This window comes from Trachypithecus francoisi, unplaced genomic scaffold, assembly GCF_009764315.1.
Source record: "Trachypithecus francoisi isolate TF-2019V2 unplaced genomic scaffold, Tfra_2.0 Lachesis_group12, whole genome shotgun sequence".
Lineage (NCBI taxonomy): Eukaryota > Metazoa > Chordata > Mammalia > Primates > Cercopithecidae > Trachypithecus > Trachypithecus francoisi.
Window position 1 is genome coordinate 104,206,762 of NW_022681457.1, and position 18,162 is coordinate 104,224,923.

General features: G+C 54.2%; 1 protein-coding gene across 9 annotated transcripts in view; it reads left to right on the forward strand.

The window, feature by feature from the left end:
• Positions 1 to 18,162, forward strand: part of KIF17 (kinesin family member 17) — a 53,138-nt gene that overhangs the window by 19,250 nt on the left and 15,726 nt on the right. For all 9 annotated transcript variants that reach the window (XR_004441058.1, XM_033227988.1, XM_033227989.1 and 6 more), the window contains exons 6-11: positions 39 to 148; positions 7,349 to 7,496; positions 10,027 to 10,583; positions 11,850 to 11,930; positions 13,263 to 13,474; positions 15,836 to 16,067. Coding sequence is in view for 8 of the 9 variants with exons in the window: in XM_033227988.1 (XP_033083879.1) it covers positions 39 to 148; positions 7,349 to 7,496; positions 10,027 to 10,583; positions 11,850 to 11,930; positions 13,263 to 13,474; positions 15,836 to 16,067 (1,340 nt within the window). In the remaining variant the exon portion in view is untranslated. The remainder of the gene's footprint in view (positions 1 to 38; positions 149 to 7,348; positions 7,497 to 10,026; positions 10,584 to 11,849; positions 11,931 to 13,262; positions 13,475 to 15,835; positions 16,068 to 18,162) is intronic.

Sequence of the window (18,162 nt, forward strand, 5' to 3'; positions counted from 1 at the left end):
CCCTTTGTCCTGGCTGCTAATTTCTGTTTCTCCTCCAGCCTTGCTGTCCAGGCAGGTGCCCCCAGACCCTGTGCAGGTGGAGGAGAAGCTGTTGCCCTCGCCTGTGATCCAGCATGACATGGAGGCCGAGAAGCAGCTGATCCGGGAGGTGAGATCCAAATGGGTGGGAACATGGAGAAGGGGCAGGCAGGTGGGGCCCAGCAACAAGGCCAGAGCTGCCGCTGGGGTCCAATGCGGTATCACTGTACCTTCACCTTGGGGTTGGTCCTGAGAAAGTTGAGGCTCAAAGAGATGCCAGGACTTGCCCAAGGTCACACAGCAAAGAGTCTGAGCCAGGATTTCAACTTGAGTTCTTGACTCCAGACTGCAGTCAATACTGCCTCAGGGCCTGCATGGCGAGAATAGAGGGGTGCAGAGGCATCTCCAGGGGCATGTTCTCCCTTCAGTTTTGAAGGAAGGGGTAGCTGTGCATTGATGGAAGCAGAAAAGGCTTCCCTGGCTGTGGAAATGGCCTGTGCAGAGGCGAGGCAGCCAGGGTGGGGAGGAATGTGTCCCGCAGCAGCCGTCAACAAGCCGGGGTCTTAGAGCCAGGCAGCCCATTTGACCAGCAGGTGAGTGTGGTGTTGGCCTCCTGGAAAAAGCTGTCACCTGGGGCACCTGGGTCCTCTCATGTGAGTGCCTCCCAACATCCCTGGGAAGCAGCGGGTGAGATGATGCCCCTGATTTCCGAAGGCAGAGCTGGTCCCCAGAGCGGGACTTCCACAGCCAGGCGTGGTGGGGCCTCCCCACTCCTGCCTTTGGCTCCATCCCTGACTCCAGGCTCTGTTGGTTTCCAGAGATTCCCGCCTAAATGCTGCATCCTGAGACCTGAGTGTGCGGTGGGGTTTGACATGGGGCAGTCCCTTTATTCATTTATTTATTTACTTATTTATTTTTGAGACAGCATCTTGTTGTCACCCAGGCTGGAGTACAGTGGTGCGATCTCAACTCATGCAGCCTCAAACTCCCTGGCTCAGGTGCTCATCCCACCTCAGCTTCCCACGTAGCCTGGACCACAGGTGCACATATGTCATTACGCCTGGCTAAATTTTAAATTTTTTTGTAGAGATGGGGTTTCTATGTTTCCTAGGCTGGTCTTGAACTCCTGGGCTCAAGCGATCCTCCCACCTCAGCCTCCCGAAGTGTTGGGTTTACAGGCATGAGCCACTGCGCCGGGCCTGATGGTCCCTTTAGAGCCCTGGCGTTTCCTGATTTGGAACCCGATGCCTGGCAGGACGAGCTATCCAGGGGCTGGGCCTGGATGTGTCCGCTGCTGGACCCCCTGCCACTCAACTACGACCTCCCATTCGGGTCCGCCCTCAGGCCTCGGAAGCCCCTGTTGGGCTGTGGGGACCTGGGGCCCAGCCTCTGGGGCAGACAGGAGAAGGACTGTGGGGGGGTCTCAGTCCCGTGGGCCAGAGGCCTGGGAGAAATCCATCCAAGAGCCTCCGGTGCTGTACGTGACGGGCGGGGCCTGTGCTGTTTGGGGAGAGGCTCGATGGTGCCCCCAGCGGACGCCGTCCGCCCTGCCGGCTCTGGGAGCTCTGCGGCGGGCACTGCCTTTCTGCCTCCACTGCGGTTTCCAGCCCGGGTGTCAGGTCCCTTCCTGTAGCCCTGGGGAGGCTCCCGGGGAGGCTTTAGCAAGACGGGCCCTGGGGGATGGCTGAGCTCAGATAAGCCCACAGAAACCAGAGAAGTCAGCCTGCTGGAGTTCGGAGTGGGTATGGAGTCGCACAGGGGGGTTCGGAGGCTGGGAGTCACACATGGAGTCGCAGCCCGGGGGCTTTGGTCACAGATGGAGGGGTGGGGCGCGTTGTGCAGGACGGGGACGGAGGCTTCCTTCCCGGGAAGCCCGATGGGGCCGGCGGCCCCCACTCTCCAGTAAGTAGGGCACTGCCTCCCCCTGGTGGTCACCAGGGAGAAGCGACGCCATTCCTGGCGTGCCCCCGGAGAGCCACGGATGGGGGTGCCTTCTGTCCTGGGGATGGGGTCGCCTGCCTCCTCCTCGTGGGGCGTCCCAGTGGACACTGCGTCAGAGTTCTGCTGCCTGACGCCACCGCCACCAGGATTCCAAGAAACCCTGAGGTTTCTTCTGTGAGCCATGCTTGCCGGAAGCGTTGAAGATGTGTGTGCCCCCCGCCCCTCTGCTATCCCTGCTTCCTTCCTCCCTCCCGTTTGTTCTTTGTCTCAACTCTCATATTTATTGAGCTCCTGCTGTGCTCCTGGGACCATGTTTCCCTTTATTCCAGAACCATTCAGGAAAAGGGAGGCGCCCCCTCTGTGTAGGGAAGAGGGCACGGGCCGGGAGCCGGGTTTCGGTCCCCAGTCTGAACTAGGGGTTTGGACCAGAAGATTCTTAGGGTCCGTCCAGCTTTCACTTTCTGCAAGTCCATCCTTATAGACTCTGCGACCTTGGGCAGGTTGTTTGTGCTCTCTGAGCCTCTGTCTCATCTACAGAACAGGCATCATAGCGCCTTTCCTGCTGCTGCTTAGGGATGTAAGAGGATGAAATGAAGGGCCGTCTTCTCCTTGACAGGCTGTGTATCATGTACCGAGCAAGAGTTGGGGGTCAGCTCCGCCATTCAGACCTTAACAGGCATATTGTGAGCGCTTGCTGAATGCTGGACACTCTAGCCAGAGGGAGATGTGGGGCCAAGGAAGGGTTTTTCATGCTTTAAATATTGGAGGAGAGCATGTCTTGTAGACTGTCGAGAATTATCCAGCACAGAGGGAGAAGGCGAGGTACAGGAAGGAGGGGGCGGATTGCAAGCACAAGGTCCTGGAGCTGTGCTGCGTGGGTTGAGAGGAGGTGGAGATTCCGGGTAGACCTGCAGGTGGACGGGAAGGTGAGGGAGTCCTGTGCCTCCCTGTTCTCTGTGATTTACCAGGCAAGGAATGTGGGAGGAGAGGAGGGTTGAGAAGACAGAGTGAAAGGGTGGGACTGGGGCTGTGGGCTCAGCCATGTAGAAAGCCCACCTTCCTGAGATTCAGGTCTCGTGTTTAAAAGTGAGAATGGGGTTGGGCACAGTGGCTCATGCCTGTAATCCCAGCACTTTGGGATGCCGGGGGGGGGGGGGGGGGGGTGGATCCCTTGAGGTCAGGAGTTCAAGACCAGCCGGGCCAACATGGCGAAACCCCGTCTCTACTAAAAGTACAAAAATTAGCTGGGCATGATGGCACGTGCCTGTGATCCCAGTTACTTGGGTGGCTGAGGCAGGAGAATTGGTTGAACCTGGGAGGCGGAGGTTGCAGTGAGCCGAGATGGCGCCACTGCACTCCAGCCTGGGTGAGAGTGAGACTCTGACTCAAAAAAAAATTAAAAATTAAAAAAAAAAAGGAGATTGGTGGTGCTGTGCACAGGCATGTGTTGTGTGCGTGTGTGCTTGTGTGCATGTATGCCTGCATGCGTGTGCATGTATGTGTGCATGTGTGCCTGCATGTGCATGTGTGTGAATGTGTGTGCATGTGTGAATGTGTGTGTGCATGTGTGTGCACATGTGTGCCTGCGGGTGCATGTGTGTGTGCGCATGCGTGCCTGCGGGTGCATGTGTGCCTGCATGTGCATGTGTGTGAATGTGTGTGTGCATGTGTGAATGTGTGTGTGTGCATGTATGTGCACGCATGTGTGCCTGTGGGTGCATGTGTGTGTGTGCATGCGTGCCTGCGGGTGCATGTGTGCCTGCATGTGCATGTGTGTGAATGTATGTGCGCGCATGTGTGCCCGTGGGTGCATGTGTGTGTGCGCATGCGTGCCTGCGGGTGCATGTGTGCCTGCATGTGTGTGCGTGCGTATGTGTGTGTTTCCATCCATGTATTGCTAAGGTGAGGCCTGGGTTTAACCAGGGTCAGGGCTGTGCTGGGAGAAAACAATAGAGGGGCTGGGTGAGGGAGTCAGGGATGTTTACTGACTCTAGCCATGGGTCCTGGGATGCCAACTGGTGAGGAGGGCAGCGAGAGCAGGGGGCAGTGGAGGAGAGGGCTGCAGGGTTCTGAAGAGCTGCCTGGTCATGGAACCTCCCTGGGCCTCAGTAACACTGTGAGCATTGCTTTGAGGTTCAAGTGTATCTAAAAATGTACTGAAGAATGCACGGTTACATCTGAATTATTCTCCGTCCCCGTCTCTCCCTCCCTAAGAGCCTAAATCAGTGCTATCCATGCCAGTTTGTATTTGCCAAAGGGATCCGGAGATGTGGGAGTATGACGTGGTGCTTGCCCACCCCATCCCTGTCCTTGTCACCTCTCTCTGGCTTACTACAGTGGCAGGCGCCTCTGGCAGCAGTGGCTCCAGAAGACAAAGGGTCCCAGACTATCTTTAATTCATAAATGCCCTGCCCTTCTCCTGGGACGTGTGTGTCAGAGGCCTGAATATATTGCATGCCCATAACCTGCAGTTCTGCCATTTACTGGCTCCACAGGTGTTTCTTGAATCCCTCTTCTGGCAGGCTCTGAGGTTACAAGACAGGATGGTCTTTCCAGCCTGGCCAAGATGGTGAAACCCTGTCTCTACCAAAAATATAAAAAATTAGCTGGGTGTGGTGGTGTACACCTGTAGTTCCAGCTACTCAGGAGGCTGAGGCAGGAGAATCGCTTGAACCTGGGAGGTGGAGGTTACAGTGAGCTGAGATCACACCACTGCACTCCAGCCTGGGCAACAGAGCGAGACTCCGTCTCACAACAACAAAAAAGGACAGGATGGTCCTTGCTCTCTGGAGGGTGCCTTCTGGTAGGGGAGACCAACAATAAACTGTAATCAAATAAGTAGAGATTATCATGAAGGAAGCAATGGGTCAGGCAGAAGTAGCAGCTCGTGTGATTACTAGGAAGCTGGAGAGACAGAAGAGACACAAGGAAGGAAAAGAAGCAACTGGCGGCCCTTGCCCTGGTGTCAGAAGACAGCAGCTGTGCAGGGCTGTGAGGAAGGGGGCACTGCTGAGACAGCTCACACACTGTTCACACTCATTCACACACCACACACCCATTCACACCCATCCACACACCATTCACCCAGTCACACCCGTTCACACCTGTTCACACCCATTCACACCCTTCCCCGGGCAAGTGTGTCCTGCCCTTGGCTGTCTCCCAGGAGTCCTCATCCTGGGGTAGTGAAATGATTGAAAACCCCATCTCTACCAAAAATACGAAAATTAGCCAGGCATGGTGGGGTGCGCATGTAATAGGCTACTTGGGAGGCAGAGGCAGGACAATCACTTGAACCTGGGAGGCAGAGGTCGCAGTGAGCCGAAATTGAACCACTGCACTCCAGCCCAGGTGACAGGGTGAGACTCTGTCTCAGGGAAAAAAAAAAAAAAAACAGTAGAGGAAGGGACAGAGAGCAGTGCAGGAGGGTTTCTGAGAGTATGGTCAGGGAAGGCCTCTCTGAGGGGTGTTACTAAGCTGAGGCCTGGGAAGGTGCTTGCCAGGGAGCAGGGCACAGGCCTTGGGGCAGGAAGGAAGTGGGTTTGTCTAGGAGGCCCCAAATGTGCATCATAGCCATTGAGGGGTAGGCAGGGCCAAATCACTTGGGACTCAGATCAAGTTGAGGAGCTTAGATTTCATCCATGAACATGGGATTCCATTAGCAGATCCTAAGCAGGGGAGACACCTGGATGGGCACCATGGCTGTGTCAGAGAGAGGTTGGGGCCAGAGTGAGAGTAGAGGTGAGGACCAGGTGGCTGTTTGGATGAGAGCTGGCAGTGATAGCAAAGATGGAGAGAAGTGGGTGAATAAAAATATATTTTGTCATTGATGGATTGAGGACCATTGGGCAGAAAGGTATTTGCCAACATGGAAAGGTGTTCTTGATATATTGCTATGTGGATAAAATAGATTGCAAACAAACGCACATATTATTAATCTGTTAAAAATGCACTGAGCAGCCTGGGCATAGTGGCTCATGCCTGTATTCCCAGCACATTGGGAGGCTGAGGCTGGCGGATCACCTGAGGTCAGGAGTTCAAGACCAGCCTGGCCAATATGGTGAAACCCCGTCTCTACTAAAAAAAAAAAAAAAAAATTAACCAGACTTGGTGGTGGACACCTGTAATCCCAGCTACTTGGGAGGCTGAGGCAGGAGAATCGCCTGAACCTGGGGGATGGAGGTTGCAGTGAGCCGAGATTGTGCCATTGCACTCCAACCTGGGCAACAAGAGTGAAACTCCATCTCAAAAAACAAACCAACAAACAAAAAAGAAGCACTGAGAGGCTGGGTGTGGTGGCTCATGCCTGTAATCCCAACACTTTGGGAGGCCGGGGTGGGAGGATCACTTGAGTCTAGGAGTTTGAGAACAAGCTGGGCAACATAGTGAGACCCCTACTCTAGAAATTTTTTATTTATTTTTATTTTTATTTTTTTATTTTTATTTTTTTTTGAGGCGGAGTCTCACTCTGTCGCCCGGACTGGAGTGCAGTGGCCGGATCTCAGCTCACTGCAAGCTCCGCCTCCCGGGTTCACGCCATTCTCCTGCCTCAGCCTCCCGAGTAGCTGGGACTACAGGCGCCCGCCACTTCGCCCGGCTAGTTTTTGTATTTTTAGTAGAGATGGGGTTTCACCGTGTTAGCCAGGATGGTCTCGATCTCCTGACCTCGTGATCCGCCCGCCTCGGCCTCCCAAAGTGCTGGGATTACAGGCTTGAGCCACCGCGCCCGGCCCTTATTTTTATTTTTGAGACAGAGTCTCACTCTGTCACCCAGGCTGGAGAGCAGTGGCATGATCTTGGCTCACTGCAACCCCCACTTCCCAGGTTCAAGCAGTCTCATGCCTCTGCTTCCCCAGTAACTGAAATTACAGGCACGCCACCATGCTTGGCTAACTTTTGTATTTTTAGTAGAGACCGAGTTTCGCCATGTTGGCCAGGCTGGTCTTAAACCTTGGCCTCAAGCGATCTGCCTCGGTTTCCCAAAGTGTTGGGGTTACAGGCGTGAGCCACTGCGCCTGCCCTACAAAAATTTTTTTTTAAATTAGCTGATGGTGGCATGCCTATAGTCCCAGCTATTCAGGAGGCTGAGGCAGGAGGATCACTTGAGCCTGGGAGTTTGAGGCTGGAATGAGCCATGATTATGCCATTGCACTCCAGCCTGGGGGACAGAGTGAGACCCTGTCTCAAAAACAAAACAAAACAAAAAAGCATTGAGAACAGTTTAGAAAGGTCTTCACTAGCAAGTAATTATCACAGTGTTGTACAATTGGATTCTCTTGGCTTACTTATATGTTCTGTATTGTTTGAATAACAACAAAGGAATACCTAAAGCTGGGTTTCAAAATGATGATAAAATGCTGCCTGCCCTCTGGTCCCCCCTCCCCACCAGGAGTATGAAGAGCGCCTGGCCCGGCTGAAAGCCGACTATAAGGCCGAGCAGGAGTCTCGGGCCAGGCTGGAGGAAGACATCACTGCTATGCGTAACTCATACGATGTCAGGCTGTCCACACTGGAGGAGAACCTGCGGAAGGAGACAGGTGGGCACCCCTTGCCTCCCCAGGCTGTCTCGAGGGAAGGTGGCCTCCTTTCTGCCTCACTGCAGTAACTGCATCACAGAGCATTTTCTACACCCCAGGCTCAGATCTGTTTTGTCCTCACAATGGTCCGGTAAGGTAGGTACCACAGTTATGCTCACTATATAGATGAGGAAACTGAGGCACAGAGAGGGTAAGTAAGTTGCCCATGGTCACACAGCTGATAAAGGAGAGCCAGGATTTGAACCCAGGCAGTCTGGCCCCAGAGCCAGTGTTCTCACCCACAACACTGCACTGGGATGGCTTAGCCGTGGGCTGGGCTCCAGCTCGAGGCTGACTGTGAGCTGTGAAGTACCACTCTTTCTGTAGAGGCAAGCCCCTGCCCCTAACTTCTGTGTTTTCCATTTTCTCCTCTTACTTTCGAGCCTCTCTGTTACCAAAGCAAACACATCCCATAATAAGGATTTAATCCGTAGCCACAAATTTTTACCTATCTGGAAGTTTTTGTCTTTAAAAAAAAAAAAAAAAAATTTGTTTTGAGATGGAGTCTTGCTCTGTCGCCCAGGCTGGAGTGCAGTGACATGATCTTGGCTCACTGCAACCTCTACATCCCGGGTTTAAGCAATTCTCATGCCTCAGTCTCCTGAGCAGCTGGAATTACAGGTGCACACTACCACACCTGGCTAATTTTTGTGTTTTCAGTAGAGATGGGGTTTCATCATGTTGGCCAGGCTGGTCTCGAACTCCTGGGCTCAAGCAGTCTACCTGCCTTGGCCTCCCAAAGTGGGATTACAGGCGTGAGCCACTGCACTTGGCCTTTAGTTTTTGTCTTCTTTTTGCCACCCTAGGATGTTCTGCTGTACCAGTGTCAGTCAAACACACATGCTGCCTGGAGGTTCAGACCTCCTAGCACTCATGAATAGTGTAGAATCCAGGCCTGGAATGATGATGATACTGATCGCACCATCGGTACCATTTGTTGCACATTACCACGTGTCGGGTAATTTACTTGCTTTACCTGTACCTTCTCTTTTTTTTTTTTTTTTTTTTTTTGAGACGGAGTCTCGCTCTATCGCCCAGGCTGGAGTGCAGTGGCCGGATCTCAGCTCACTGCAAGCTCTGCCTCCCGGGTTTACGCCATTCTCCTGCCTCAGCCTCCCGTGTAGCTGGGACTACAGGCGCCAGCCACCGCACCCGGCTAGTTTTTTGTATTTTTTAGTAGAGACGGGGTTTCATGGTGTTAGCCAGGATGGTCTCGATCTCCTGACCTCGTGATCCACCCGTCTCGGCCTCCCAAAGTGCTGGGATTACAGGCTTGAGCCACCGCGCCCGGCCTTACCTGTACCTTCTCACTGAGCCTCTCTTTCCCCAGTCCAGCAAGGTAGGACTCCCTGAATCTTCCCATAACCATGTGGAAACCAAGTCTGAGAGAGATCCAGGCCATTTAGCTAGGGAGTGGATGCCATATTTCAGCAAAGGGAAATACCAAGACCCGCTTACAGGGGTCTGGGACACAGGAATGAAGAAATGGGTGGGAGGAATGAGAGGCGCAGGGAGCCCCCTGAGCCGGAGCACTAAGGGGTCCATGTGAATGCAGCCCTGTCTCCACTGCAAGGGAGACGCACTCCTGGAGGAGACCCAGGGGAAGAGGAGGGAGCCGATTCTAGCATTTTCTGCCCTTTGGAGTGTTCCCTGCAGTCCGGATTGAATATGAGGCCTCCAGCTGCTCTTTGGCTTCTGGAGCTCTGACCTTCATCCACAGCATTCATTTAGCTCTCGCGGACCTAGCATATCCAGTGGACAAGAGCCCTGGGCTGGGCACTCCAGTGGGGGCTCCTAGGGCACCTGGGCATGAAATCTGCTGAACTCTCAGCCTTGGAAGGCAACAAGGCCCCAGGAAGCCTGCCAGTGTGTGAAGAGTGGTCCCAAGGCAGGGCATGCCGTAAGAGCCCAGCACTTAGTGGCTGTGGAGGTCAGAAAATGGAGAAATCACAGTGTTGGTCAGGGAAGGCTTCCTGGAAGAGGTGGGAGGTAGTAGGTTTGGGTTCTGATAAGAGCAGAGATGGGAAGGCAGGCAGGCTGTAGCCAGCCTCTGGAGGGCCTAGGAGGCTCTGACTCTTAAGCTGGTCTTTTAGAAATGATGGGCTTGGGCCGGGCACGGTGGCTCACGCCTGTAATCCCAGCACTTTGGGAGGCCGAGGCGGGAGAATCACGAGGTCAGGAGATCGGACCATCCTGGCTAACACAGTGAAACCCCGTCTCTACTAAAACTACAAAAAAATTAGCCAGGCATGGTGGCAGGTGCCTGTAGTCCCAGCTACTGGGGAGGCTGAGGCAGGAGAATGGCATAAACCTGGAAGGTAGAGCTTGCAGTGAGCCGAGATTGTCCCACTGCACTCCCGCCTGGGCGACAGAGCAAGACTCTGTCTCAAAAAAAATAAAGAAACGAAACACTGGGCTTGGGACCGCCTTCTATGGAAGGGTCTCTCATTCTGACCCTTTAAAAATCTGAAGGAAGTTCTCCATTTTGCAGAGGCTGTCCTGCAGGCGGAAGTCCTCTACAAGGCTGAGGTCATGTCCAGGGCCGAGTTTGCCAGCAGCTCTGAGTACCCGCCTGCTTTCCAGCATGAGACAGTGGTAAAACCCGAGGTCTTCTCCACGACCGACACTCTGCCCAGTGACGACGTCTCCAAGACTGAGGTTTCCTCCAGGTTTGCGGAGCTGCCCAATGTGGAACCCTCCAAGTCTGGGATTTCTCTGGGCTCCAGTGAGTCATCCTCGCTCGAAGAAACCTCTGTGTCTGAGGCTTTCCCTGGGCCTGAGGAGCCCTCCAACGTGGAGGTCTCCATGCCCACTGTGGAGTCCAGGAGCAGATACTTCCTGGATGAATGCCTCGGGCAGGAGGCCGCTGGGCACCCGCTGGGGGAACAGAACTACCTCCCGGAAGAGGAGCCGCAGGAGGTGCCCCTACAGGGGTTACTAGGCCTGTGGGACCCGTTTGCCGAGGTGGAAGCCAAGCTGGCCAGACTCTCCTCCACCGTGGCCAGGACAGACGCACCCCAGGCAGACATCCTCAAGGTCCCCGTGCAGGTAGCTGATGTCATGCCTGGTGCCATCGAACACTGAGCAGGCAGAGCTTGCCCGGGGTCTGGAGCTCACTGTCCACACACTGTTCACACACATGGCCTCTGCTACTCAAGCCGTGGCTCCACTGTGTCTGCTGTGGCTCTGGCACTGGTGGCTGGTTCAGGGGCACTGGTGTCCAGGGGTTGGGAAAGGAGAAGCTCTGTCTCATGCTCTGTAATTCAATAAGAAAGTTGGGGTCGAGGTGCAAGGTTATGCCAGGTGGGCACCTGTTCTGCAGATGGGGTGACAGCTGTACAGGGCATTTGCCCAGTTGCCATGGTTACAGTGAGTGTCCAGGCCTGACGGAGTCTTGGGCAACCCTCACCGGCTCATGAGCTCCGTAGTGAGCTGGGTGGGGGGGTCTGTGGGAATCCAGCCACCTTTCAGTGACTGTGAGGCTTCTGGGACACTGCTCTTCATCTGGCCCCCTGACCAACATCTTCTCCCTTTTCAACAACCCTCTTGTTTTTAAAAAATGTTCCTTTTGGCCAGGCACATTGGCTCACTCCTGTAATCCCAGAACTTTGGGAGACTGAGGTGGGTGGATCACCTGAGGCCAGGAGTTCAAGACCAGCCTGGCCAACATGGTGAAACCCCATTTCTACTAAAAATATAAAAATTAGCCAGGTGTGGTGGCGTGCACCTGTAATCCCAGCTACTCAGGAGGCTGAGGCAGGAGGATCACTTGAACCTGGGAGACGGAGATTGCAGTGAGTCAAAATCGTACCACTGTGCTCCAGCCTGGGTGACAGAGTGAGACTCCATCTCAAAGAAAAAAAGAGTCCTATTTTCTTCTCTTTTTGTTCTCTGCTTTCCTTTCCTTTCCTGTGTGTGTGTGTGTGTGTGTGTGTGTGTGTGTGTCTGTGTGTGTATTTAGAGAGAGCGATCCCAGGTCTACCACTTCCTTGGTGTGTGACCTTTCTGGGCTCGGTTTCCTCATCTGTAAAACGAGGATGCTTCAGAGGAGTGGATGCAGGCAACGCTCCTGGCATACAGCAGGAGCCCACCACACGCCCTGACCTGCAGCCCTTGTCCCATTTCCTCTCTTCCCTGTTCTCTCCCTCATCTCTTCCCCCACTTTGTGCTCCTTCTCTCAGGAGTGACAGGCAGGGGAGGGTAGGGGGTGGTGGGAGACCTTGGGGAGTTGAAGTGAGGCCAGGGGTAAGGGAGTAGAGGATGGTTCTGGCCCAAATCAGCCTTCTTCCTCCCCCATCCCCTCTCTCCTCTCAGGCCCCCGTGCTGACAGACCTGCTGGAGCCCAGGGATGCCAGACCAGAAGCCGAGGCGGCTGATGACTTCCCGCCCAGGCCTGTGAGTACCTCCCTGGGCCTCCGTGTTGGGGACGGGGTTCTCTTCAACTTCCTGGGAAACTGCAGCTTGTCTTCTCCCTCCCTGCGCCTCAGTTTCCTCATCCATGAGCTGAGAACAACAACCCCAGCCTTCCCCGGGCTTGTGGCTCATGGCCCGTGACCAGGCAGTATGCAGTGGGAGGAACCATCATCATCTTATGGAGTGAAAGAGGCCTGTTAGCCGGGCGCGGTGGCTCAAACCTGTAATCCCAGCACTTTGGGAGGCCGAGACGGGCGGATCACGAGGTCAGGAGATCGAGACCATCCTGGCTAACACGGTGAAACCCCCGTCTCTACTAAAAATACAAAAAAACTAGCCGGGCGAGGTGGCGGGCGCCTGTAGTCCCAGCTACTCGGGAGGCTGAGGCAGGAGAATGGTGTCAACCCGGGAGGCAGAGCTTGCAGTGAGCTGAGATCCGGCCACAGCACTCCAGCCCGGGCGACAAAGCAAGACTCCGTCTCAAAAAAAAAAAAAAAAAAAAAGAGGCCTGTTGTTCTAGATGGTGGCTTTCAAACCTTCCTCAGCCTTGGTGCCCTTTGTGTAAAGCAACTGAGGCCCAGTGTATGTAAAGGACAAGGGCTGCAGGTCGGGGCTGGTAGCCCCTAAGACACCATCAGGGAACCCAGTTTGAACTCCCCAGGAGAGCGAGAGGAGGCTTTAAATCTCCCCACATTTATAGAGAAGAAGACAATCTAGACTCAAGTGTGGGCTGGACACAGGGCCTGCAGCAGACTCTCAGCAGGGCGTAGATGGAGCGGCCGGGGCAGCCCTGGCTAGGAAGTGACCCTGAGATGGGACCCAGGCGTGAAGGAGGGACGGGGGGAAGCAGCAAGCAGAGGGGACAGCAAGTGCCAAGGTCCTATGGCTGGAAAGACCTTGACTTTCTCAGCGATGGAAAAGGAGGCCAGGGTGGTGGGGGAGGCCGTGGAGGCGGGAGCTGGCAGAGAGGAAAGTGGACTTTGCTGCTAACGCGACGGGAAGTCACGCGGGGCTCATTGGGAACGGGATGTGATCGGTTTCTATTTTAAGATGGCCCTGGCTGCCTGTGGAGACTGGATTGTGGGAGGTGAGAGAGGAAGCTGGGAGCTTTCCTCCCAGCGTGGGGGTGTCAGTGGGAATAGCGGCAGTAACAGGGCGTGTTTTTGTGTCACTGGTGTCCCTGAGCTGGAGGTGATCTGTCGGGGCTGCAGCAGGTGGAATGGCCCCATCTGGGACTGAGCTGCCTGGGAGACATCGGGCGTGGGGGAGGGGGTGGCCTTCCCACCCTCCACCTGGGTTTCTCTTTACACTCAGGAGGTAGATCTGGTCTCCGAAGTGGCCTTGGAGGTGGTGCCGACAGCAGAGCCTGGCGTGTGGTTGGAGACTGAGGCCCCAGTGTCCATGGTGGCTCAGCCTCAGTCCCTGCTGGCCACAGCCAGTGTGAGGAGGGAGAGCGTGGGCATGGAGGTGGCGGTGCTGACCGATGACCCGCTGCCCGTCGTGGACCAGCAGCAGGTGCTGGCCCGGTAAGCAGCAGAGCATGGGGCTGGTGGGACCCCACGGTGGGGTGGGAAGGGGCTGCGTTCCAGGATGGAGGTGGGGGTGCCATAGCTTCCTCCCAGCTCTGCCTTCTAACGTGGCAGGGCGGCCCTGATTCCCCTCCAGGCACAGTGGGGACTGGGCGGGCAGGGCTCTGCTCTGGAAGCTACACAGGCTGCCTGCTGGCCTTCAGGTTCAGGAATCCCAGGGCAGAGTGTCACAGGCTTTTCTCCCATCCCAGTCAAGCCCCCAGCCCCCTGGCCCCCAGTGCCCTCCCTGATGTGATACCCACTCACCCACAGGACAAGTCATCCCCAGGCACTCTCTGAGACCGCCTGGTGAGCTGGCCTTTCCTCACTTGCCGTGTGGCTTTGTTAGGTTGCTTAACTTTTCTGAGCCTCGGTTCTCACTTCTGTTAATGATGTCAGTCCGACCTCCATGCCATAGTCATCCAGGGGTTCAATGGGGGAGACCCAGTCCCAGAGGCCACAGTTGAAACACTAACTGAATGACTCCTGAGTGCTGGGCACAGGACGCAAGGATGAGCAAGCTGCTGTCCCAGTCCCAAGGGCCCACAGGCCAGGGCAGGGGACAGGCAGAGCCAAGAGGGTCCTGTTCTCTAGCAGTTCCCAGCCTGCCTCCTCCACTAGCTCTGCCATCTCGGGCCAACTTGAAACCTCTCTGTGCCTTCACTGCCCATCTTCAGAATGGGCGATATCAATAGTCTCAGCGTGAGAAGCTTGTGGTGAGGGTCAAAATGAGGCATTGCCTGCAGCGTGGCAGCCCCGCACCAGGCACGCAGTAAACACTTGGCACGTGTCCTGGCTATTTTCGCAGTGTGCTGTGGAGGGAAGGCTGGGGTGGGGGGGGCTCTTCACAGAAGTGGAGACACCTGAATAAGGTTTGCTGCAGGGGTGGCATCCTAGAGAAAGGGCACAGCACCTGCAAAGGTGGGACCCGGCCTGGGCGTTTGGAGACGTGCAAGCAGTGAGTGAAAGCTGGAGTGAACCGGGGAGGGGGTGCAGGGGAGCTGGAGGGAGGACCCTGTGTGCCCTCCTTGGGTGCTTGGGCTCCACCCACAGCAGGATTTTTTGTTTCTTTTTCTTTTTTTGAGACGGAGCCTTGCTCTGTTGCCCAGGCTGACTGGAGTGCAGTGGCGTGATCTCAGCTCACTGCGACCTCTGCCTCCTGGGTTCAAGCCATTCTTGTGCCTCAGTCTCCCAAGTAGCTGGGATTACAGGTGTGCACCACCATGCCTGGCTAATTTTTATGTTGTTAGTAGAAATGGGGTTTAACCATGTTGGCTAGGCTGGTCTCAAACTCCTGACCTCAAGTGATTCGCCTGCCTAGGCCTCCCAAAGTGCTGGGATTACGGGTGTGAGCCACCACACCCAGCCCCGCAGCAGGATTTTAAACAGAGCAGTGACATGGACGTGGTTCCCTTTTGCACCAGCTGCCATGGAGCCTGAAGGGGTTAGAGCCTGGCTGCTCAGGTTGCAAAGTTCCATTTTTTTTCATAAGCATGATCCTCTCCTCCTTTTGTGAATCCTTATCAAGCCTCTGGGCTACTCACTCCCTTTGGAAAGAGGCAGGGTTTGAAAAATTTTTGTGTTGCTTCATGAGGTGGCAATTCCCATAAGCTTTTCTCTATAGTTATTTAAAATTTGTATCTTTTTTTTTTTTGGCATTGGTGTATTTTTATTGATTTTTTAAAGTTTATTTTATTTTATTTTATTTTTTGGTAGAGATGGAGTCTCTCCATGTTGCCCAGGCTGGTCTCAAACTCCTGGGCTCAAGCAGTCTACCTGCCTCAGCCTCCCTAAGTGTTGGGATTTTAGGCGTGAGCCACTGCACCCAGCCTAAAATTTGTACGTTTAAAGGGCAAAACTCTAACCATTTTTGAGCATTTTGGACATAATAGTCTTAACAATGTATTGTGCATGTCCCTGCCTGATTAAATATTGTGCGTTCAGTGCATTGAACATTTTTCACAACCCAGGGTTCTTCTCCTCATGCCAGTGGCCTCAGACACAGAACGCACCTGCTCAGCTGCAGGGAGCACCAGCGTGGGAAGTCCACGGGGTCAGGGGTGGGTTAGCTGAGCCCACAGGAAGATTCCCGCCCTGACCCACCCCTGTGGTCGAGTGCACAGGCAGGGAGTTGGGCAGGAGTCCTGGTTGTGACCCTGAGCAAGCAGCGTCCTGTCGCCGAGCCTCGGTTTCCCTCCCTGTGAAGTGGGGTTGTTGGAAGGATTTGGTGGGCTCACACGTAGCCTGGAGCCTGCTGGATGGCACGTGCTCGGTGATGGGCAGATATTTTCTTGTTTGCTTTTTCCTCTGCGCCGGCAGTCTGCAGCTGTTGGAGCAGCAGGTGGTGGGTGGAGAGCAGTCCAGGAACAAGGACCTGAAGGAGAAGCACAAGCGGCGTAAGCACTACGCAGATGAGCGCAGGAAGCAGCTGGTGGCTGCCCTGCAGAACTCGGATGAGGACAGCGGGGACTGGGTGCTGCTCAATGTCTACGACTCCATCCAGGAGGAAGTCCGGGCCAAGAGCAAGCTGCTGGAGAAGATGCAGAAGAAGGTGAGGCCCAGGTGCAGCCCCCCATGCCCAGCTGTCCAGAGATGGGTGAGACCCCCATCCAGGCATCCCTACACCTTGTGGGAAGCCAGGCAGCCCTCTACTCTTTATATAGCAGGCATGCATGCATTGATTATTTATTTTCAGAGACAGGGTCTCTCTGTTGCCCAGGCTGGAGTGCAGTGGTACAATCAGCTCCCTGCAGCCTCCACCTCCCAGAATCGAGCCATCTTCCCTGTCTCAGTCTCCTGAGTAGCTGAGACTACAGGTGTGCACCACCACACCTGGCTACTTTATGAAATTTTTTGGACAGTCAGGGTCTTACCATATTGCCCAGGCTGGAAAGCACTTATTAAGTGCCTGCAGTGTGGCACACCCTGTTCTGATGCTGGCAGGCAGAGCAGTCACAGTGACAGATGTGTCCCTGTCACTGTGGAGCTTGTCTCCCAGTGTGTGTGTTGTGTGTGTGTGCATGCATGCGGGTATGTTGTGTGTGTACATGCATGTATGTGTTGTGTGTGCGTGCATGCGGGTGTGTGTGTGTAAGAAATAACACAGCAGAGAAATAAGCAAGAGAATATAGAGGAGTGGTCAGTACTGTGAAAAGAATACCAGAGCGAGACAACTCCGTTTTTATGTTTTCATTTTTGTAGATGCTTAAGTGCACACATTATAAATGCACAACTTGATTCATTTCTATAAAGTGCTTTCCACAAAGCATGCCCATGAAACAAGCACCCAGACTGGGAACCTCAGAAGGACCTGGGCTACCACAGGTCGGGGACAGGGACGTTCTCCTGGAGGTAGAGACTTCTGGAAGAACTGAGAGAGACAGAACCAGCCCTGGGTGGTGTGAGGAGGAGCACTGGGATGGAGCCTGAAGCAGGAGAGAGGTCAGCATGTTCTAGGAGCAGAGAGTGGGCAGATGCGGCTGGAGAAAGGGAGTGAGGCCGGAGTCAGGGAGAGCGCGATTCTGCCCGCAGTGAGGGTTACATGCGCTGCCTTTGGAGCTTTCTCTGTGCTGTCTGGGTTTCCTGATCCTCATGATGGCTCCTTGGCCATCTTCAGGGTCCTCCCCACTCCTCCCCGCCCCCACCACCATCCTGGCAGCCAAAGGATCTTGCTGAGCATAAAACTTTTTGCCTCTTTGGGCTGGGTGCGGTGGCTCTCACCTGTAATCCCGGCACTTTGGGAGGCTGAGACGGGCGGATCACCAGAGGTCAGGAGTTCAAGACCAGCCTAGCCAACATGGTGAAACGCTGTCTCTACTAAAAAAAAATACAAAAATTAGTCCGGCCTAGTGACGCACGCTGTAATCCCAGCTACTCAGGAGGCTGAGGCAGGAGAATCACTTGACTCTGGGAGGTGGAGATTGCAGTGAGCTGACATCGCACCACTGCACTCCAGCCTGGGCAACAGAGCGACACTCCGTCTCAAAAGCAAAACAACAAAACAAAACCTTTTTGCCTCTTTAACCTCCTTAGTTTTTTATTTTCTTGGCTTTTTTTTTTTTTTTTTTGAGACAGAGTCTCACTCCGTCACCCAGGCTGGAGTGCAGTGGCATGATCTCGGCTCACTGCAAGCTCTGCCTCCTGGACGCCATTCTCCTGCCTCAGCCTCCCGAGTAGCTGGCACTACAGGCACCCGCCACCACGCCCGGCTAATTTTTTGTATTTTTAGTAGAGACGGGGTTTCACTATGTTAGCCAGGATGGTTTCTATCTCCTGACCCTGTGATCTGTCCGCCTGGGCCTCCCAAAGTGCTGGGATTACAGGTGTGAGCCACCATGCCTGGCCCTTCTTGGCTATTTTTATGTCTTTTCTTAATGCTTAATGCTCCTTGTTATATTTCCAGTTGAATTCATTCTCACGTAAATATCTTGAATTAGGTCTACATTTCTAGTATTTTTTCCTTTCTTTTCATTAATGTCCTATTTCGTATCTTGATTTTTTTGTCCCTTTCTCAGTTTTTTGATTTTGGATTAGAAATGTTCATACCTGTGACTGCCTGTTTAAGAACATTTTATTCAAATGTATTCTAATTGGGGTTATTTTTTAGTTTTTAGTTTTAAGAGTCTCACTTTGTCACCCAGGCTGAA